At 48.2% G+C, this 22,597-nt stretch overlaps 1 protein-coding gene across 1 annotated transcript; it reads left to right on the forward strand.

Moving 5' to 3' along the window:
• The first annotated feature begins 12,927 nt into the window (after window positions 1-12,927).
• LOC129151333 (phospholipase A and acyltransferase 4-like) lies at window positions 12,928-15,863 on the forward strand. The gene is made up of 4 exons (XM_054725714.1): window positions 12,928-12,933; window positions 13,399-13,507; window positions 14,098-14,348; window positions 15,846-15,863. The coding sequence occupies exons 1-4, from the start codon at window positions 12,928-12,930 to the stop codon at window positions 15,861-15,863; spliced, it is 384 nt and encodes a 127-aa protein (XP_054581689.1).
• Window positions 15,864-22,597: the final 6,734 nt, after the last annotated feature.

Genomic DNA, 22,597 nt, shown 5'->3' on the forward strand with positions numbered 1-22,597 from the left:
GGTCTCTCCTGTGGCCTCCCACACTCTTCTAGCGGTCTGGCGGGGTGGGGGTGACAGCAGTGTGCATCCAGAAGAGAAAACTACCCTGAACGATGCAAAATTATGCTTCCTGCCTCCTGCTTGCTGGACGTTAGGATGTCTGAGAAGAAATCTCGGGTCCGTTCCTGATCCACTCAGGGTCCTTGAAAAGGTCATTTGCTCTCTGGCCTCAGTTTCCCCATGTGCAGAAGGAGGGGATGTTTGGAGGACCTCTGGGGCTCTGGCCAGCTCTATCCCTTTAGGATCCTTTGTCTCTAAGACCCACCCTAAGGGCAGCTCCTGATGCCCTGTGTGCTGTCAGGGAAAGTCTGGGCCAGCCCTGCACCATGACAGGTGTCCTAAGGCCCCTGAGAGCCCTCAGGAAAGACATGCTCAAGGTCTGTGGCCTATGTGAGAGCTCAAGGACATGTTATGTAAGGTCTGGGCACAGCCTTACCCCTCTCCTCTTTCCCTCTTACCAACACACAGCTAGTTAAGAGGCAGAAGCAGGATTCAATTCCCAGTGTTCCCGGCTGTTTCTGCTGATCCACAGCACCTCCAGGGCTCACAGCCCTTGTGATTGGGTGATGGGCAGCCTGGATGGAAGAAAATGAGAGAAGAAGGAGCAATTTCGGGAGAGAAATTAAGGATTTGATGCTCATGTGGGGTGATAAGGTGACCAGTTAGACACCCAGGTAGAGCTGTTGAGTAGCAGTTGGATGTGAGTCTGGAGTTCAGGTCTGAGGTCGCCCGGGGATATAAGTTTCCAGGCTGCACCTCTGACCTATACACAGAGCACAGTGACCCTGTGGCCATCGTTTCCCATTAACCCCCTCAGCTCTGCCACCACCTCCCTCTGCAGAGCTGGAGCCCAGGTAGAGCCCCGACCACAGAGCCATTCCCACTTTCACCCCCAGAGCTCTGGCCCCAGGAGTCCAGGGAGAAAGCCCCTTCTCCTGTCTACCTCCACCAGGACCAAGTGGCCCCACCATGGAGGCTCACAGACCCTGGACTGGGTGGGACAGAAATCTGGGGGTTGGTCAGGAAAACGTGGGGTCACATAATTGGGAACAGGATGGCCCTGACTAATGTCGTGGGGGAAGATGGTCAAAGCAGTGTATTCCAAAGAAGCTTCCAGGCTAAGTGACCATTGTAGGATATGGGCATAGAATGAGGGCAAAGGGAAGGTGGCCCCTGGTCTCAGATTGGGCTCCTGGGGTGAGTGCTGCAGGAGGTTTGCTGATGTCACCCACAAACAGGAAGATAAACTGAAATATTCTCACACAGGAAGCTTTAGTGCCCATGGTGGCCACTGAGGAGCAGGGAGGAGGTGATAAGGCCAGAAGGGAGGGAGGAAAGGAGACTAGGTAGGGACGGGGCAGAGAAGACCCAGTGCAGCAACTGCCTGATGAAGGTCCCTGGGCAAGTCCCTCTACCTCTCTGATCTTCTGTTTCTCCAGCTGATCAAGGTGTGGTGATTCCTTCCCATGGGCTTGGGATGGTGGCAGTTATGGTGGGAACTGTGCCAGTAGAGCCTGCTCTGTGACTGTGAGCCCTAGGCCCAGGGCTGGAAGCTGAGCAACAACAGTAGGGCCTTCTCCAGTGCTCAGGTGCCCTTAGGATGCTGTCACCTGCTGTCTGTCAGTTCAGCATCTTTGAGGGCCCATGTTGAAGAGAAGAGTCTAAGGTGTTCCTTGTTGGGGCCATGCACAGCCAGGGCAAACGCATGATGGAGACATGATGATCTGTGTGAGAGCAGAGAAGCTCAGACTTACCTGGACAATGTTGTGGGTGTTGGGGCTTGTGCTCAGTCTCAGTTAACGGGGTTTCCATACAGGCTGTTGTGTTATCATCCTCCAGACACATGCGCAATACTCCTGTATATGCATGCCTGCATCATAGTATGTGTGTATGTTCACACAACACACAACATATCCATGCCCAGGACATTTTTATCTTAGATAAGGTGTCACATGCATACAATAGAGCACTCTCCTAATATTAAGAAATCCTCAGATTTGAAAAAGAAAATGGCAGCATAATAAGTGGATGCTGCATGGAGACTCTCCTAGGAACAAACTGGAATTACAACTAAAATACAGAAAAACTTCCTGAATAAGCAATGGAAACTTATTGGAGAGAATTGATATCCGAGCACTTTAAGTGGCAACTACATAGAGACTGGTAGGAGGGGCAGAGGAGCCAAAGTGCTGACCTGGTGCCCACAGACAGCAACTGAAGTCCTGGAGAGATATCTCAGCTGTGGGGGGTGCCTCTGAGAACTCTGGGATCTAATCCCCAAGCTGAGCCCTCTAGAAGAGAGCACCAAAACTGAGAAGAGTACCCACATAACATCTAGCTGTGAAAAGCAGTGGGATGCTGTGTGCCAGGAAGTGACAGGTGTAAATTCAGGTACCATCTTAAAGGGCCAATATACAAAATTCCCTGTGGGGCCACCTACCTTGTGCTCTGGCAGAGGGAGGGTGAAGTGGACTGGAGCTATGAGAGCAGAAGCCAGGACTGCACACTCAGGGAATAGAGCTCAGAAGGCAGACACTCCAAGTTTCCTGGGCTGAGTCATTCCCTCATGCAGCGGAGGACATGGTTCCCACATTGACATTTGCCTTGCCTGGGGAAAAGACAGTTGATACACCTTATTAGAAAATACTTTGCCCTGAGGCCACTTAAGAGCTGAAAAATAACAATTAGCCTCCAGGCAGAAGCAAATGCCCCACCCTGTTGCAAAAAAACACTTGCCACACCTGAGGATGATTGCCTGGGGGGGTCAATTCAAGTCTGAATCCTATCAGGCTGTAGGACAGTGGTTCTCAACCTTCCTAATGCCTTGATCCTTTAATACAGTTCCTCATGTTGTGGTGATCCCCAACCATAAAATTATTTTCGTTGCTACTCAGAACTGTAATTTTGCTACTGTTATGAATTGTAATGTAAATATCTGATATGCAGGATGTCTTAGGCGACCTCTGTGAAAGGGTCGTTCTACCCCCAAAGGGGTCGAGACCCCCAAGTTGAGAACCGCTGCTGTAGGAAGAGGCAGTCTCTGGAGGCTTTGAATATTTGCCTGATCTAATTAGTCAGAAACAGCCTTTAGCACTGTCCTGTACTAAAAATTGAGAGGTGTACAGCAAGCACATCAAACTCAGGGCCCACAACGAATATTTTTGTGGCCCACCCAATATATTGGTATGTAAGAAACATTTTTTAAAAATATATTTCTTTATTGAATTCAGAGAGGAAGGGAGAGGGAGAGAGAGAGATAGAAACATCAATGATGAGAGAGAACCATTGATTGGCTGCCTCCTGCATGCCCCCCACTGAGGACCGAGCCCACAACCCAGGCATGTTCCCTTTACTGGAATCGAATCTGGGACCCTGCAGATCCACCGAGCCAAACTGGCCAGGGCATAAGAAACATTTTAATAAAGATTTCATAACTTAATTTTTACAATATCTTGTTATACATAATTATTAGTAACGAACTACAACGTTCACTAATGACTGATTATTATAATCATGTTGTATCCATTTCCCTTATGTGCCTTACATGCAGGCGCACCATTTCCACTAATACTAGCAGCAAATATTTTAGCAACCGATTGCCACGTCATTAGTCTTATACTGACTTGTTTGGTGTGTGCAACAGGAAATATTTCACTTTTGGAGAACAAGAAAAATAGGTTTATTTGTGTTACACTTATTAATTTGTGCAGTTATTCCGTGTCTGGTAAGTGAATGTTCAAGAAAAAATATTCTATTTTATTAAAATGTTCTATTATTTTATGTTAACGATTACTTACTTGTTTCAGCCCTTTGTATTAAGCATGTCTCTATTGAAATAAACCTACGTTTCTATGAAAATGGAAGCTTTTGTTTTTTTGTGGCCCACATAAACTTAAACCTTATTTATTTTGCCCATGTTAGCCTTTGAGTTTGACATGCTTAGTATAGAGCAGTGGTCGGCAAACTCATTAGTCAACGGAGCCAAATATCGACAGTATAACGATTGAAATTTCTTTTGAGAACCAAATTTTTTAAACTTAAACTTCTTTTAACACCACTTCTTCAAAATAGACTGGCCCAGGCCATGGTATTTTGTGGAAGAGCCACACTCAAGGGGCCAAAGAGCCGCATGTGGCTCACGAGCCGCAGTTTGCCAACCACGGGTATAGAGGATCTACCTAATACAGGGTCACAAACCCAGACAGACAGCCCAAATGAGGAGACAAAGAAACAACTCCCAAATGAAAGAACTAGAGAATTCTCCAGAAGAAGAGATAAATGAAGCAGAGATAAGAAATTTATCTGAAACAGAGTTCAGAGTAATGATGGTGAAGATGCTGAACAGCATAAAAAAAGATATAGTAATTATGAAAAAAGAACAGTTTGTGATAAAGAACTACATAACACAAATATAGAACACATTGGAAGGAATACACGGCAAATTAGGAAAAGCTGAGGATTGAATCAGCGAATTAGAAGACAGAGTTGAAAATATCACTCAATTAGAGAACCAAAAAAAGAAAACAATTAAAAAACAGGAGGACAGCTTAAGGGAGCTGTGGAACAATGTGAAACGTAACAATATTAGGAAAAGCAGGTGTGCCAGAAGAGGCAGAAAGGGAGAAAGGAATAGAGAACGTGTTTGAAAAAATAATGGCAGAAAACTTCCCTAACCTCATAAAGGAAAAAGTCACACAAGTTCAGGAGGCACAGAGAACCCCAAGCAAGAAGAACCCAAACAGGGCCACGCCCAGACACATCATAATTAAAATGCAAAAATTAAAGACAAAGAGAAATCTTAAAGGCAGCAAGAGAAAACGAAACTGTTATCTACAAAGGAGTTCCCATAAGGCTGACAACTGATTTCTCATCAGAAACTCTACAGGCCAGAAGGGAATGGCATGAAGAACTCAAGGTAATGGAAAGCAAGGATCTGAGACCAAGATTACTATATCCAGTAAGGCTATCATTCAAAATAGATGGTGAAATAAAGAACTTCCCAAACAAAAAACAAAAAAAAAAGGCTAAAGGAGTTCATCACCAAGCCAGCATTACAAGAAATGCTAAAGGGACTGCTATAATGAGAGAGAGAAACCTAGCCATACAAAATTAAAATGGCAATAAATAAGTACCTATCAATAATAACCCTAAATGTAAATGGATTAAATGCTCCAATCAAAAGGCATAGGAGAGCTAAATGGGTAAAAAAACATGGCCCAACTATATGTTTTTAAAAAAGACCCACCTCAAAACAAAAGACACACAAAGGATGCAATGGAAAAGAAAAAAAGCTGGAGTAGCAATACTCATATCCAACAAAATCGACTTTAAAATGAAGGCCATCACAAGAGACAACAAGGTCACTACATAATACTAAAGGGATCAATCCAACAAGGGGATATAACCTGGTAAACATATATGCACCCAATATCGGAGCACCTAAATATATTTTAAAAACTTCTAGAGGACTTTAATGGAGAGATCAACAACAATACAGTAATATCCTGACTTCACAGGATAGATCTTCCAGACAAAAACTTAACAAGGAAACAGAGACTCTAAAGGACACACTGGATCAGATGGATTTAACTGACATTTATAGAACATATCACCCCAATGCAGCAGAAGACAAATCCTTCAAAAGTGCACATGGATCATTCACAAAGATAGACCACATTTTAGGACACAAAACAAGTCTCTACAAGTTCAAGAAGATTGAAATCATATCAAGCACCTTCTCAGATTACAGTGGAATGAAATTAAAAATCAACTACAGTAAAAACACCCCAAAACATTCAAGCACATGGAGGCTAAATAGCATGTTATTAAACAATGAATGGATTACCAATGAGGTCAAGAAAGAAATAAGAAACTTCCTGGAAACAAATGAAAATGAACACAAAACAACCCCAAATCTCTGGGACACAGCAAAGCAGTCCTGAGAGGGAAGTTCACAGCACTACAGGCCTACCTCAAAAAAAAAAAAAAAAAAAATCAGCAATAAACTATTTAATCCTACAACTTAAAGAACTGGAAAGAGAACAACCAGAAGAGCCCGGAGTAAGCAGAAGGAAGGAAATAATAAAGATTAGAGAAGAAATAAATAACATAGAGACTAAAAAACAATACAAAACTCAATGAAACCAAGAGCTAGTTCTTTGAAAGGATAAACAAAATTGATAAACTTTTAGCCAGACTCATCAAGAAACAAAGAGAGAGGACACAAGTAAATAAAATCAGAAACGAAAGTGGGGAAGTAACCACTGACACCACAGAAATACAAAGGATTGTAAGAAAATACTATGAACAACTATATGCCAACAAGCTGGACAATGTGGATGAAATAGACAAATTCCTAGAAAAACATAATTTCCCAAGACTGAATCAGGAAGAATCAGAAAACCTGAATAGACCAATAACAACTGATGAAATACAAGCCGTAATAATAATAATAATAAAATCCCACCAAACAAAAGCCCAGGTCTGGACGGCTTCACAGGAGAGTTGTACCAAACATTCAAAGAAGAACTAACACCTACGCTCCTCACACTGTTTCAAAAAATCCAAGAGGAAGGAACACTTCCAAACTCTTTATGAGGCCAGCATTATCCTAATTTGAAAACCAGATAAAGATACTACAAAGAAAGAGAGTTGTAGGCCAATATCCCTGATGAACATAGATGCTAAAATCCTCAACAGAACATTAGCAAATCACATCCAGCAATATACTAAAAAGATCATCCACCATGATCAAGTGGGATTTATCCCAGGGATGCAAGGCTGGTACAATATTCACAAATCAATAAATGTGATACATCACATAAACAAATTGAAAGACAAAAATCACATGATCATATCAATAGACACAGAGAAAGCATTTGAAAAAATCCAACACCCATTTTTGATAAAAACTCTCAGCAAAGTGGGAATAGAGGGAGTATATCTCAACACGATAAAGGTCATATATGACAAACCTACAGCCAAAATCATACTCAATGGGCGAAAACTAAAACCATTTCCCCTAAGAACAGGAACAAGACAAGATGCTCACTTGCATCACTCCTGTTCTTATAGTACTGGAAGTGCTAGCTATAGCGATCACACAGGAAGAAGAAATAAAAGGCATCCAAATTGGAAAAGAAGTAAAACTGTTGTTATTCAAAGATGACATGATACTGTACATTGAAAACTAGAAAACCCTAAAGACTCCATTAAAACTATTAGACTTAATAAATGAATTCGGCAATGTAGTAGGATACAAAATTAACACCTAAAAATCGATGGCTTTTTTTATACACCAATAATGAACTCACAGAAATAGAAACTAAAAAGATAATCCCATTTACCATTTCAACAAAAAATTAAGATACCCAGGAATAAACTTAACTAAGGAGGTAAAAGACCTGTACTCAGAAAACTATAGGATGTTGAAAAAAGAGCTAGAGGAAGACATAAACAAATGGAAGAATATAATGTGTTCATGGATTGGTAGAATAAACATCATTAAAATGTCCATACTACCCAAAGCAGTCTATAGATTCAATGCTATTCCCATTAAGATACCGATGGCATATTTCACAGGCCTGGAACAAACTCTCACAAATATTTATATGGAATTTAAAAAGACCCCGAATAGCCACAGCAATCCTGAGAAAGAACAACAAAATTGGAGGGATCACAATACCAGACATCAAGCTTTATTACAAAGCCACTGTTCTCAAAACTTCCTGGTAAAACTGGCGCAAGAACAAACATATAGAACAGTGGAACCTAACATAGAACCCAGAAATCGACCCAAGCCATTATACTTAATTAACATTTGACAAAGGAGGCAAGAGCATACAATAGAGACAAGATAGTCTCTTCAATAAATGGTGTAGGGCAGTGATGGGCAACCTTTTGAGGTTGGTGTGTCAAACTTCGACAAAAAACTGAGCATAACTCGGGTAGTGTGTCACTTTGAGGAAAAAACTAACTCCAAGACTCTAGTTGCAAATGTTTCATCCTCAGGAGCAGCAAATGTTTCATCCTCGGCATGCGGCCGCGTGTCATCAGAAATGGCTATGCGTGTCAGTGCTGACACGCGTGTCATAGGTTTGCTATCACCGGTGTAGGGAAAATTGGACAGATACATGTAAAAAAAATGAAACTAGACCACCCACTTACACCATACATAAAAATAAACTCAAAATGGATAAAGGACTAGATGTAAGATGAGAAACCATAAAAATCTTAGAAGGCTCCATAGACAACAAAATAGCAGACATATGTCATAGCAATATCTTTACCGATACAGCTTCTAGGGCAATGGAAACTAAGGAGAAAATAAACAAATGGGACTACATCAAAATAAAAAGCTTCTGTACAGTAAAATAAACCATCAACAAAGCAACAAGAAAGCCCACTACATGGGAGAACATATTTGTCAATGTTATCACCGATAAGGTTTAATCTCCAACATTTACAGAGAACTCATACAACTTAACAAAAGGAAGATAACCCAATAAAAAAATGGGCAATGGCCCTAAATAGATACTTTTCGAAAGAAGACATAAGGAAGACCGAGAGACATATGAAAACATGCTCAAAGTCACTAATCATCTGAGAGATGCAAATCGAAAAAGATAATGCGGTACCATCTCACACCTGTCAGAATGGCTACCATCAACAAATCAACAAACGACAAGTGCTGGCGAGAATGCGGAGAAAAAGGAACAATCGTGCACTGCTGGTGGGAATGCAGACTGGTGCAGCCACTGTGGAAAAGAGTATGGAGTTTCCTGAAAAAATTAAAGTAGGAATTCGATTTGACCCAGGAATCCAATTTCTAGGAATATATCCCAAGAAATCAGAAACACCAATCAGAAAGGATATATGTACCCCTATGTTCATAGCAGCACAATTCACCATAGTTAAGATTTGGAAACAGCCTAAGTGCCCATCAGTAGAGACTGGATTAGAAAACTGTAGAACATCTACACAATGGAATGCTATGCTGCTGTAACGAAGAAGGAACTCTTACCATTTGCAACAGCATGGATGGAACTGGAGAGCATTATATTAAGTGAAATAAGCCAGAAAAAAATAAATATGATGTGATCTCACTTATTTGTGGAATGTAATGAACAACATAAACTGATAAACAGAAATAGAGCCAGAGAAAATTATATTTTAGAATATCATTGAAGTAATCCGGTTATTTGCAGATTATGAATATTTCCTACAACTTTTGTGGTATTATACTGGGAGTATATAAGTACAGTTTTGGTAATATTATACTTAAAATCTTTTTTCTTGAAATATTAATGTTTATTGCAAGGAATATAATTATATTTAAGATCATTTTTCTTGAAATATTAATGTTTATTACACATAAATAGCTAATTATTTTGTATCTACAATCTGGTAATAGATTTATTTTGTCCTCGAGGCCTGGTGCAGGAAATTCCTGCACAGGGGTGTGTGTCCCTCAGCCCAGCCTACACCCTCTTCAATCTGGGACATCCCTCTCACAATCCAGGACTGCTGGATCCCAACTGCTCGCCTGCCTGCCTTTCTGATTGCCCCTAACCGCTTCTGCCTGCCAGCCTGATTGATGCCTAACCACTCCCCTGCCAGCCTGATTGATGCCTAACCGCTCCCCTGCCAGCCTGATTGCCGCTAACTGCCCCCCCCCTGCAGGCCTGGTCACCCCTAACTGCCCTCCCCTGCAGGCTTGATTGCCCACAACTGCCCTCCCTTGCAAGCCTGTTCCCTCCCATCTGTCCTCCCCTGCTGGCCATCTTGTGCCCACATGGGGGCAGCCATTTTTGACCACATGGGGGCAGCCATTTTGTGTGTTGGAGTGATGGTCAATTTGTATATTACTCTTTTATTAGATAGGATATTGTAAAAAAACAAACGCCCAAAATATCAATGCACACTACACATATATACACATGTATTACACACACATTCTGGACACATCTTCCCTCCCGCAAAGTATAAGGTCATTTTTCCAGGCATCCAGTTACTCAGAGGTTAACCTCTAGAAGCGACAGCAGGCTGAGGACCTTACAGGAGTCAAGAGTCCCGTAAAACACCCCCCCACCTCTGCCACATACACACACACATTCTTCCCATGGGGTGAGCATCAGTAAGCAAATCCTTTGGCAAAGCTTTAGCTCCCAGCCAGGGTCTCTGCAGCTCCCTGAACTCTGTCTCACCTTCCTGGCTGTTCTCTTGCAGTTTTGTGAAGAGCCCAAGCCTGGAGACCTGATTGAGATTTTACACATCGGCTCCTCGCACTGGGCCCTCTATGCGGGCGATGGTTATGTGATCCACCTGGCTCCCCCAGGTAAGGGGGATAAAGTGTAACTTTCAGAGATTTGTTACCATGAAGAGAACAATTCAAAGCCAAATGCCACCCTGGAAACCAGTGTTGGTTCTCCCTGAGCTGTGCTTGTGCACATGGTACATCCATGTCTTTTAAAGGCATCTCAGTGGTCCCTTGGGTCGTGAAACAGCAGGGAAAGAGGTGTGGGCCCCATTAAAGCCGGGCTGCGCTGGCATTGGATGCTCTCCAGCTTTATGACCTTCAGTTGGGTGTGTAGAAAGGTTTTATTAAAACAGCAGCATCTCTGGGTGTCCACAGTCTCATAAAGGAAGAGGATCAATGACGGTGGGTTGGTCAACTAGATGATGTCCATTCATACCATGGAGCACAATAGCAGCCACTGACCATCACTGTTCATGAGCTTGAGAAAGTCGTCACAGCTCATTAAGTAAAAGAGTAAGATCTGTGAATCCTCCAATCACATTGGTGACGGGACAGACACCAGAGCTCAATAGTGTGATCCCTGGCCCTTCCTCCCTGTCTTGTGTCTCCTCTCTCCCTCCCTGGCCTCCCTGCAGTTGCTGATACTCGTGTGTCTGATTCCAGGGGAGAACTCTGAGGCTGGTGCCCCCAACGGGTTAGGGGTGGTGAAAAGGGAGCTCCTCCTGGAAGTGGTGGAAAACAGCTATTGTAAAGTCAACAACTACTTGGACCACCTGTACAAACCTCGGCCCACAAAGGAGATGCTCAGGTCTGCGGAGGAGGTGGTTGGTAAGGAGATGGAGGACAGTGATCTGAGGAGGAACAGTGAGCGCTTTGTCACCGATTTGAGATATGGGAAGGCCCGCAGCCGGCAGGTAAGGCCCTCTGTGTGGGGCTCCCTCTCCCTTCTGGAGGTCTGTTTGGGGAGGCGGTATCAGGCCTCTGCATCCAAAAGAAAAACTACCCCAAATGATGTAAAATTATGCTCCATGCTTCCTGCTGGCTGGGAGTTAGGATGTCTGAGATCAAATCTCAGGATTATTCCTGATCCACTCAGGGTCTTTGAACAGGTCACTTCCTCTCTGGCCTCAGTTTCCCCATGTGCAGAAGGAGGGAATGTTGGAGGACCTCTGGGGCTCTGGCCATCGCTGTCCCTTTAGGACCCTTTTTCTCTAAGACCCACCCTAAAGGCAGCTCCTGATGCCCTGTGTGCTGTCAGGGAAAGTGGGGGCCAAAGCTGGGCCATGACAGGTGTCCTAAGGCCCCAGAGAGCCCTCAGGCAAGAGATGCTCAAGGTCTGTGGCCTATGTGAGAGCTCAAGGACATGTTATGTAAGGTCTGGGCACAGCCTTACCCCTCTCCTCTTTCCCTCTTACCAACACACAGCTAGAAAGAGGCAGAAGCAGGATTCAATCCCCAGTGGTCCCTGCTCCTTCTGCTGAACCACAGTTCCTCCAGGGCTCACAGCCCCTGTGACTGGGTGATAGGCAGCCTGGATGGAGGAGAATGAGGGGAGGAGGAGGTTTGGGAGGGAAATTAAGGATTTGATGCTCATGTGGGGTGTTGAGGTGACCAGTTAGATATCTAGGTGTAACTCTTGAGTGGCAGTTGGATAGTGAGTCTGGAGTTCGGGGCTGAGGTGGGGGTGGAGATAGAAGTTTCCAGGCTGCACTTGGAAACAGTACACAGAGCACAGTAATACCTGAGGCCATGGTTTCCCATCGTCCCCCTCAGCTCTGCCAGCACCTCCCTCTGCAGAGCTGGAACCCAGGTAGAGCCCAGACCACAGAGCCATTCCCACTTTCACCCCCAGAGCTCTGGCCAGAGGAACCCAGGCAGGAAGCCCCCTCCCCTACTCACCCCCGTCAGGACCAAGTGGCCCCCCCATGGAGGCTCACAGGCCCTGGAGTGGGTGGGACAAAAGTCTGGGAGTTGGTCAGGAAATCATGGGGTCACATAATCTGGAACGAGATGGCCCTGAATATAGTCAAGGAGGATAGATGAACAAATTAATGAATTCCAGAAGCTTTCAGGCCAAATTACCATTATTGGATATTGGCATGGGATGAGGGCAAAGGAAGTTGGCCCCTGGTCTCAGATTGGGCTCCTGGGGTGAGCGCTGCAGGAGGTTTGCTGAGGTCACACACAAACAGTAAGAAAGGGTAAAAATTCTCTATTCAAGAAGCTGGGGTGCCCTGAAAGAAGACCAGGAAGGGATGGGGCAGAGAAGACCCAGAGAAGCCACTTACAGCTGGGTGGTCCTGGACAAGTCCCTCTACCTCTCTGATCCTCAGTTTCCCCAGCTGAGCACGTGGGTGCTGCTTCCTTCCCCTGGGCTTGGGAGGGTGGCAGTTATGGGGGGAAATGTGCCAGCAGAGCCTGCTGTGTGACTGTGAGCCCTGTCCCCAGGGCAGGAAACTGGGCAACAGCAGTAGGGCCTTCTCCAGTGCTCAGGTGCCCTTAGGATGCTGTCACCTGCTGTCTGTCAGTTCAGCATCTTCAAGGGCCCGTGTGCCGGGGCTGGGGAAGGCAGAGTGTGAGGTGGTGCCTGTTGGGCCCATGCACAGCCAGGGCAAACACGTGATGGAGACATGAGGGTCAGTGTGTGAGAGCACAGAAGCTCAGACTCACCTGGACAATGTTGTGGGGGATGGGCTAGGGCCCCATCCTGAGGGAAGGGGGTTTACATACAAGCTGTTGTGTTTTCACCCTCTAGACACATACACAATATACTTACATATGCATGCCTGCATCCCTGTGTGTGTGCATATGCACGGAAAACACAACATATCCATGCACAATACACACAGATACACATGCATTACACACACATTTTGGACAAATCTTCACTGTCCCAATGTACAAGGACATAATTCCAGGCTTCCAGTTACTCACAGGGCAACCTCAGGAAGCTACGGCAGGCTGAGGACCTCACAGGGGACATGAGTCCCCCCCACCCCCACACACACATTCTACCCATGGGCTGAGCATCAGTAAGCAAATCCCCAGGCGGAGCTGCAGCTCCCTGACTCTGTCTCACCTTCCTGGCTGTTCTCTTGCAGCTCCGTGAAGAGCCCAAGCCTGGAGACCTGATTGAGATTTCCCGCATCGGCTCCTCGCACTGGGCCCTGTATGTGGGCGATGGTTATGTGATCCACCTGGCTCCCCCAGGTAAGGGGGTTGATAGTGTAACTTTCCAAAGATTTGTTAACATGATGAGAACAATTCAAAGCCAAATGCCACCCTGGGAACCAGTGTTGGTTCTCCCTGACCTGTGCTGGGGTTCCCCCTACATCCATGTCCGTTGGATGCATCTTAGTGATCCTGCAGGCACTCACACAGCAGGGAAAGAGGTCGGTGGGCCCCAGTGAAGACGGGCTGCATCAGTACTCAGAGCTCGCCAGCTCCGGCCCTTTACCTGGGCGTTCGGACAAATTTCATGAAACCAGCAACAGCTCTGTGTGTCCATGGTCTAATAAAGGAGAAGGATCAGTGATGGTGAATTGGTTAACTGGATGACGTCCATTCATACCATGTAGCACAATAGCAGCCACTGACCATCGGAATACTCATGAGCTTGAGAAAGTAGTCACAGCTCATTAAGTAAAAGAGTAAAATCCACGAATCCTCCAATCACATTGGTGACGGGACAGACACCAGAGCTCAATAGTGTGATCCCTGGCCCTTCCTCCCTGTCTTGTGTCTCCTCTCTCCCTCCCTGGCCTCCCTGCAGTTGCTGATACCAGTGTGTCTGATTCCAGGGGAGGACTCTGAGGCTGGCGCCCCCACCGGCTTAGGGGTGGTGAAAAGGGAGCTCCTCCTGGAAGTGGTAGGAAACTTCCTCTATCAGGTCAACAACCACTTGGACCACCTGTACAAACCTCGGCCCATAAAGCAGATGCTCAGTTCTGGGAATGAGATGTTTGGTATGGAGATGGAGGACAGTGTTCTGAGCAGGAACTCTGAGCACTTGGTCACTGATCTGAGATATGGCAAGGCCTACAGCCGGCAGGTAAGGCCCTTCTGGGGGGCTCCTCCCTTCTGGAGGTCTGCTTAGGGTTGGGGTGACAGAGATGACTACCCAGAAGATAAAATTACCACAAATGGTGTAAATATATGATCTCTGCTTCCAACTTGCTGGGTGTTAGGATGTCTGAGAACAAAACTCAGGTCAGTTCCTGATCCATTCACGGTCTTTGAACAGGTTACTTCTTCTCTGGCCTCAGTTTCTCCATGTGCAGAAGGAGGAGATGCTTGGAGGACCTTTGGGGCTCTGGCCAGCTCTTTCCTTTTAGGATCCTTTGCCTCTAAGACTCACCCTAAAGGCAGCTCTTCATGCCCTGTGTGCTGTCAGGGAAAGTCTGGGCCAGCCCTGCTCCATGACAGGTCTTCTAAGGCCCCAGAGAGACCTTGGGCAAAAGATACTCAAGGTCAGTGGCCTATTGAGAGTTGAAGAAGATTCTTATGTAAGGTCTGGGCAGAGCTTCAACCCATTCCCTTTGCCCTCTTCTGAGTTCATTGTCACAAGCACACAGCTAGTAAGAGACAGAAGCAGGATTCAGTCCCCAGTGGTCCCTGCTCTTCCTGCTGAACCACACCACCTCCAGGGCTCACAGCCCCTGTGATTGGGTGATGGGCAGCCTGGATGGAGGCGAATGAGGGGAGGAGGAGCAGGTTTGGGAAGGAAATTAGGGATTTGATGCTCATGGGGGGTGTTGAGGTGAACAGTTAGATATCCAGGTGGACCTATTGAGTACCAGGTGGATCTGTGAGTCTGGAATTCAGGCTGAGGTGGGGGTGGAGATAGAAGTTTCCAGGCTGTACTTGGGAACAGTACACAGAGCACAGTGATCCCTGAGGCCATGGTTTCCCATCGTGTCCCCCTCAGCTCTGCCACCACCTCCCTCTGCAGAGCTGGAGCCCAGGTAGAGCCCCGACCACAGAGCCATTCCCACTTTCACCCCCAGAGCTCTGGCCCCAGGAGCCCAGGCTGGAAGCCCCTCCCCTGTCCACCCCCGTCAGGACCAAGTGGCCCCACCATGGAGGCTCACACAGGCCCTGGAGTGGGTGGGACCGAAGTCTGGGGTTGCTCAGGAAATCGTGGGGTCACATAATCGGGAACAGGATGGCCCTGAATAAAGTCATGGGGGAAAGATGAACAAAGAAGTGGATTCCAGAGAATCTTCCAAGCTAAGTGACCATTGTAGGATATGGGCATGGAATGAGGGCAAAGGGAAGCTGGCCCCTGTTCTCAGAATGGGCTCCTGGGGTGAGCGCTGCAGGAAGTTTGCTGAGGTCAGGCACAAACAGGAAGATAAACTGAAAAATCTCAAATTGGGAAACTGTGGTGCCCCCGACAGGGACACTGAGGAGCAGGGAGAAGTTCATAAGGCAGGAAGGGAGGAAAGGTAACCTGGAAGGGACGGGGCAGAGAAGACCCAGAGCAGCCACTGCCAGCTGGGTGGTCCTGGGCTAGTCCCTCTACCTCTCTGATCCTCTTTTTCTCCAGCTGATCAAGGTGTGGTGATTCCTTCCCCTGGGCTTGGGAGGGTGGCAGTTATGGGGGGAAATGTGCCAGCAGAGCCTGCTGTGTGACTGTGAGCCCTGTCCCCAGGGCAGGAAGCTGGGCAACAACAGTAGGGCCTTCTCCAATGCTCAGGTGCCCTTAGGATGCTGTCACGGGCTGTCTGTCAGCTCAACATCTTCAAGGGCCTGTGTGCCGGGGCTGGGGAGGGTAGAGTGTGAGGGAGTGGGTGTTGAGCCCATGCACAGCCAGGACAAACACATGATGGAGACATGAGGGTCAGTGTGTGAGAGCACAGAAGCTCACACTCACCTGGACAATGTTGTTGGGGATGGGCCTGGGCCCCAGCCTCAGGGAAGGGGGTTTACATACAGGCTGTTGTGTTACCACCTTTAGACACGTACACAATACACCTCATATGTGTGTCTGCATCCCTGTGTGTGTACATGTACATGCAACACACAACATATCGATGCAGAATACACACACAGATACGCATGCATTACACACACATTCTGGAAAAATCTTCTCTCTCCCAATGTACAAGGACATTTTTCCAGGCTTCCATTTACTCACAGGGAAACCTCTAGAAGCTACAGCAGGCTGAGGACCGCACAGGGGACATGAGTCCCCCCGACCCCCCCACACACATATTCTTCCCATGGGGTGAGCATCAGTAAGCAAATCCCCATCTGGCCCTCTGCCGCTCCCTGAACTCTGCCTCACCTTCCTGGCTGTTCTCTTGCAGTTTCTTGAAGAGCCCAAGCCTGGAGACCTGGTTGAGATTTCTCGCATCGGCTCCTCGCACTGGGCCCTCTATGTGGGCGCTGGTTATGTGATCCACCTGGCTCCCCCAGGTAAGGGGGTTGAAAGTATAACTTTCCAAAGATTTGTTAACATGACGAGAACAATTCAAAGTCAAATGCCACCCTGGGAACCCGCATTGGTTCTCCCTGGGCAGTGCTTGGATTCAGCTACATCTGTGTCCCTTGGAGGCACGTGAGTGGTCCCTCGGGTCCTGACTCAGCAGGGAAAGAGGTTCGTGTGCCCCATTGAAGCTCGGCTGGGTCAGCATTGGATGCTCTCCAGCTCCATGTCCATTAGCTGGGCGAGCAGACAGATTTCTCTAAACCAGCAGCGTCTCTGGGTGTCCACAGTCTCATAAAGGACAAGGGTCAATGACGGTGGACTAGATGGTGTCCATTCATATCATGGAGCACAATAGTAGCCACTGAGCATCACAGTGTTCATGAGCTTGAGAAAGTAGTCACAGCTCATTAAGTAAAAGAGTAAGATCCGTGAATCCTCCAATCACATTGGTGACGGGACAGACACCAGAGCTCAATAGTGTGATCCCTGGCCCTTCCTCCCTGTCTTGTGTCTCCTCTCTCCCTCCCTGGCCTCCCTGCAGTTGCTGATACCAGTGTGTCTGATTCCAGGGGAGAAGTGTGAGGCTGGCGCCCCCACCGGCTTAGGGGTGGTGAAAAGGGAGCTCCTTGCAGTAGTGTTGGAAAACTGCTCCTATCAGGTGAACAACCAGTTGGACCACCTGTACAAACCTCGGCCCATACATGAGATGATCAGATCTGGGAAGGAGATGGTTGGTAAGGAGATGGAGGACAATGATCTGACCAGGAACAATGAGCACTTCGTCACGGATCTGAGATACGGCAAGGCCAGCAGCCGGCAGGTAAGGCCCTCTCTGGGGGGATCCCTGTACCTTCTGGGTGTCTGCTTGGGGAGGCGGTATCAGGCCTCTGCATCCAAAAGAAAAAACTAATCCCAAATGATGTAAAATTATGCTCCATGCTGGCTGGGAGTTAGGATGTCTGAGATCAAATCTCGGGACTATTTCTGATCCACTCAGGGTCTTTGAACAGGTCACTTCCACTCTGGCCTCAGTTTCCCCATGTGCAGAAGGAGGGGATGTTTGGAGGACCTCTGGGGTTCTGGTCACCTCTATTGCTTTACAATGCTTTGTCTCTAAAACCCACATTAAAGGAATCTCCTGATGCCCTGTGTGCTGTCAGGGAAAGTCTGGGCCAACGCTGCACCATGACAGGTGTCCTAAGGCCACAGAAAACCCTCAGGCAAGAGATGCTCAGGTCTGTGGCCTATGTAGGAGCTCAGGGACATGTTATGTAAGGTCTGGGCACAGCCTTACCCCTCTCCTCTTTCCCTCTTACCAACACACAGCGAGTTAAGAGGCAGAAGCAGGATTCAATCCCCAGTGATCCCTGCTCTTTCTGCTGAACCACAGCACCTCCAGGGCTCACAGCCCCTGTGATTGGGTGATGGGCAGCCTGGATGGAGGAGAATGAGGGGAGGAGGAGGTTTGGGAGGGAAATTAAGGTTTTGATGCTCATGTGGGATGTTGAAGTGACCAGTTAGACATCCAGGTGGACCTGTTGAGTACCAGGTGGATATGTGAGTCTGGAGTCCAGGCTGAGGTGGGGGTGGAGATAGAAGTTTCCAGGCTGCACTTGGGGGCAGTACACAGAGCACAGTGATCCCTGAGACCATGGTTTCCCCTCATCTCCCCTCAGCTCTGCCACCACCTCCCTCTGTAGTGATGGAGTCCTGGTACAGCCCCGACCACAGAGCCATTCCCACTTTCACCCCCAGAGCTCTGGCCCCAGGAGCCCAAGCACGAAGCACCGCCCTTTCGAGTCCTGTCACCATAAATGGTCCCCCATGGAGGCTCACACAGGCCCTGGAGTGGGTGGGACAGAAGTCTGGGGGTGGGTCAGGAAAACATGGGGTCACATAATTGGGAACAGGTTGGCCCTGAATAAAATCATGGGGGAAAGATGAACAAAGAAGTGGATTCCAGAGAAGCTTCCAGGCTAAGTGACCATTGTAGGATATGGGCATGGAATGAGGGCAAAGGGAAGCTGGCCCCTGGTCTCAGATTGGGCTTCTGGGGTGAGCGCTGCAGGAGGTTTGCTGAGGTCACCCACAAACAGTAAGAAAGGGTAAAAATTCTCTATTCAAGAAGCTGTGGTGCCCTGGGCAGGGACACTGAGGAGCAGGGAGGAGGTGAGCAAAGCAGGGAGTGAGGAAAGGGGACCAGAAAGGGACGGGCAGAGAACACCAAGAGCAGCCACTGCAAGCTGACTGTCCCTGGGAAAGTCCCTCTACCTCTCTGATCCTCAGTTTCCCCAGCTGAGCACGTGGGTGCTGCTTCCTTCCCCTGGGCTTGGAAGGGTGGCAGCTATGGGGGAAATGTGCCAGCAGAGCCTGCTGTGTGACTGTGAGCCCTGTCCCCAGGGCAGGAAGCTAAACAACAACAGTAGGGCCTTCTCCAATGCTCAGGTGCCCTTAGGATGCTGTCATCTGCTGTCTGTCAGTTCAGCATCTTTAAGGGTCCGTGTTCCAGGGCTGGGGAGGGCAGAGTGTTAGGTGGTGGGTGTTGGGCCCATGCACAGCCAGGGCAAACACATGATGGAGACATGAGGGTCAGTGTGTGAGAGCGGAGAAGCTCAGACTCACCTGGACAATGTTGTGGGGGATGTGACTGGGCCCGATTCTCAGGGAGGGGTTTTACATACAGGCTGTTGTGTTATCATTTTCCAGACATACACACAATAAAACTGCATATGCATGTCTTCATTCTAGTGTGCGTGTATGTACATGCAATAAACAACGTGTCCATGCACAATAAACACATGTATTACACATTCTGGACAAATCTTCACTCTCCCAATGCACAAAGTCATTTTTCCAGGCTTCCAGTTACTCACAGGGAAACCTCTAGAAGCTACAGCAGGCTGAGGACATCAGAGGGGATAGGAGTTCCTCCCCTCCACTCTCACACACACATGCTTCCAATGGGGAGAACATCGGTAAGCAAATCCCCAGGCAGAGCTGAGCTCCCAGGCAGTGTCTCTGCAGCTCCCTGAGATCTCTCACCTTCCTGGCTCTTCTCTTGCAGTTTCGTGAAGAGCCCAAGCCTGGAGACCTGATTGAGATTTCCCGCATCGGCTCCTCGCACTGGGCCCTGTATGTGGGCGCTGGTTATGTGATCCACCTGGCTCCCCCAGGTAAGGGGGTTGAAAGTGTAACTTTCTAAAGATTTGTTAACATGACGAGAACAATTCAATGTCAAATTCTACCCTGGGAACCCGCATTGGTTTCTCCCTGAGCAGTGCGTGTGCTCACTGCACATCCGTGTCCCCTGGGGGCATCTCAGTGGTCCCTCGGGTCCTGACTCAGCAGGGACAGAGGTCCGTGGGCCCCAGGGAAGCCGGGCTGCGCCTGCATTGGATGCTCTCCAGATCCGGCCGTTAGCTGGGCGAGCAGACAGATTTCTCTAAACCAGCAGCGTGTCTGGGTGTCCCGGTCTCATGGAGGACTGCCTCTCAGGCTGTGTCCTGTGCTCAGAGGATGTCACAGAACAGGGCGTCCTGAGAGGGTTTCCTGAACACCCTCCACGGAGCAGCTCTCCTAGGTCACACGTCACAGACTCTCACACACACGCACACGAGCACCTGGGCCCTGATGTAACGCAGGGAGAGCAGAAGCAGGATGACAGGCAGTCAGAGGAGAAGGCAGGGCCCACACGTGTGTCCCGTCCATGAAAGGAAGGTGCTGGGATGAGACCGCGGACTGGGAGGCACAGGGGCTGGTGCCCTGCAGAGCAATGGCACCCACACCTCGGACAGCAAGCGTGTGCGTTCTCGCTGGACAGACACCGTCTCATGATCACAAGACTCTCCTTGTAACTGACCAGGGTTCTCTGCGCTGTCACCTACACTGACAGCGTTGAAAACTGTCAGCATTGATGGCAAATAATAAGCGAAACCCCCTAATCCAGACGACACTTAGGAGGCTTGGAACAGGGAGGTGAGTGTGAGGAGTGGGTCCTGCTTGTGTGTGAGTGTGCAGGTAGAGCTTCCTCAAGGGCGGTGCTAAGTGCAGCATCAGCCTTGAGACTCACACATGAAGGAGCCTGCTGGTTAGCGTGCTCCTCAGCTCCCTCCTCTTAGAGAGCAAACCCCTGGCTCCAGGCTCAATGGATTGGATGCCACCAGCTGGAAGCTCTGTGTGGCCTCTCTATATGGCCAGAGCTGGGCCAGAAAAGGCCGATGATGCCTCAGGGTCCAATATTGGTTGTTGAACGGAGATGAGAGTTTTACTATGAAGTTCAAAAGGAGAATAATGAGGGAATGTATGAAATTTGCACAGTAGAGTCTGAAACCCAGTGGGACCAGAACAACTGTGATCTCTTTCTGAAACACACAAGTGCAAAGATGAACAAATACAATTTACTATTGTTTACAATGGGTAAGCTATGGACCAGCCATTGTAGGGACTTGGTCAACTAGATGAAGTCCATTCATATAATGGAACACAGTGGCAGCCACTGACCATCACAACATTGATTAACATGAAAAGTATTCACAGCTCCTTAAGGAAAAGAGCAAAATGATGGAATCCTCCAATCACATTGGTGACGGGACAGACACCAGAGCTCAATAGTGTGATCCCTGGCCCTTCCTCCCTGTCTTGTGTCTCCTCTCTCCCTCCCTGGCCTCCCTGCAGTTGCTGATACCAGTGTGTCTGATTCCAGGGGAGAACTCTGAGGCTGGCGTCCCCAGCGGTTTAGGGGTGGTGAAAAGGGAGCTCCTCGTTGTAGTGTTGGAAAACTGCTCCTATGAAGTCAACAACCACTTGGACCACCTGTACAAACCTCGGCCCATAAAGCAGATGCTCAGGTCTGCAGAGGAGGTGGTTGGTAAGGAGATGGAGGACAGTGATCTGAACAGGAACAGTGAGCACTTTGTCACCGATCTGAGATATGGCCAGGCCCATAGCCGCCAGGTAAGGCCCTCTCTGGTGGGCTCCCTCTGCCTTCTGGAGGTCTGCTTGGGATGGGGTTGACGGAGCTAACTACCCAGAAGAAAAATTACCCTGAATGATGCAAACATGGGCTCTTGGGGTTCCACTGGCTGGAGTCACTTCTGAGAGCAGAACTTAGGTCTTCTACTAATCCCCTCAGAGTCTTCTGACAGCGCACTTCCTCCCTGAGCCTTAGTTTCGCTGTGTGACCAACTGGGTGCTGCCTCTTCCCCTCTGCACCCAAATTAATATTAGGCTTGGGCTCAGCTTTAACCCCTTCCTCCTTGCCATTTTCCCAACACAAGCTAGTAAGGATTGAAACCCCAGTGGTCCCTGGTCTTTGTGCTTAATCAAGTACCTCCAGGACAGGAGGACGATGGATGGGGTTATCTATCCGTAGATAGAGGGGAATGACAGGAAGTAGAGCAGGTTGCAGATAGAAACCAAGGATTTCTTGCTCAAATGGGGTGTTTGAGGTGACCGGTTAGACATCCAGGTGGACCTATTGAGTAGCAGTTGGATTGTGAGTCTGGAGTTCAGGCTGAGGTGGGGGTGGAGATAGAAGTTTCCGGGCTGCACTTGGGAACAGTACACAGAGCACAGTGATCCCTGAGGCCATGGTTTCCCATCGTCCCCCCTCAGCTCTGCCACCACCTCCCTCTGCAGAGCTGGAGCCCAGGTAGAGCCCCAACCACAGAGCCATTCCCACTTTCACCCCCAGAGCTCTGGCCCCAGGAGCCCAGGCAGGAAGCCCCTCCCCTGTCCACCCCCGTCAGGACCAAGTGGCCCCACCATGGAGGCTCACACAGGCCCTGGAGTGGGTGGGACAGAAGTCTGGGGGTTGGTCTGGAAAACGTGGGGTCACAAAATCTGGAATGGGATGACCCTGAATAAAG

Source organism: Eptesicus fuscus, chromosome 13 (assembly GCF_027574615.1).
Source record: "Eptesicus fuscus isolate TK198812 chromosome 13, DD_ASM_mEF_20220401, whole genome shotgun sequence".
Taxonomy (NCBI): Eukaryota; Metazoa; Chordata; class Mammalia; order Chiroptera; family Vespertilionidae; genus Eptesicus; species Eptesicus fuscus.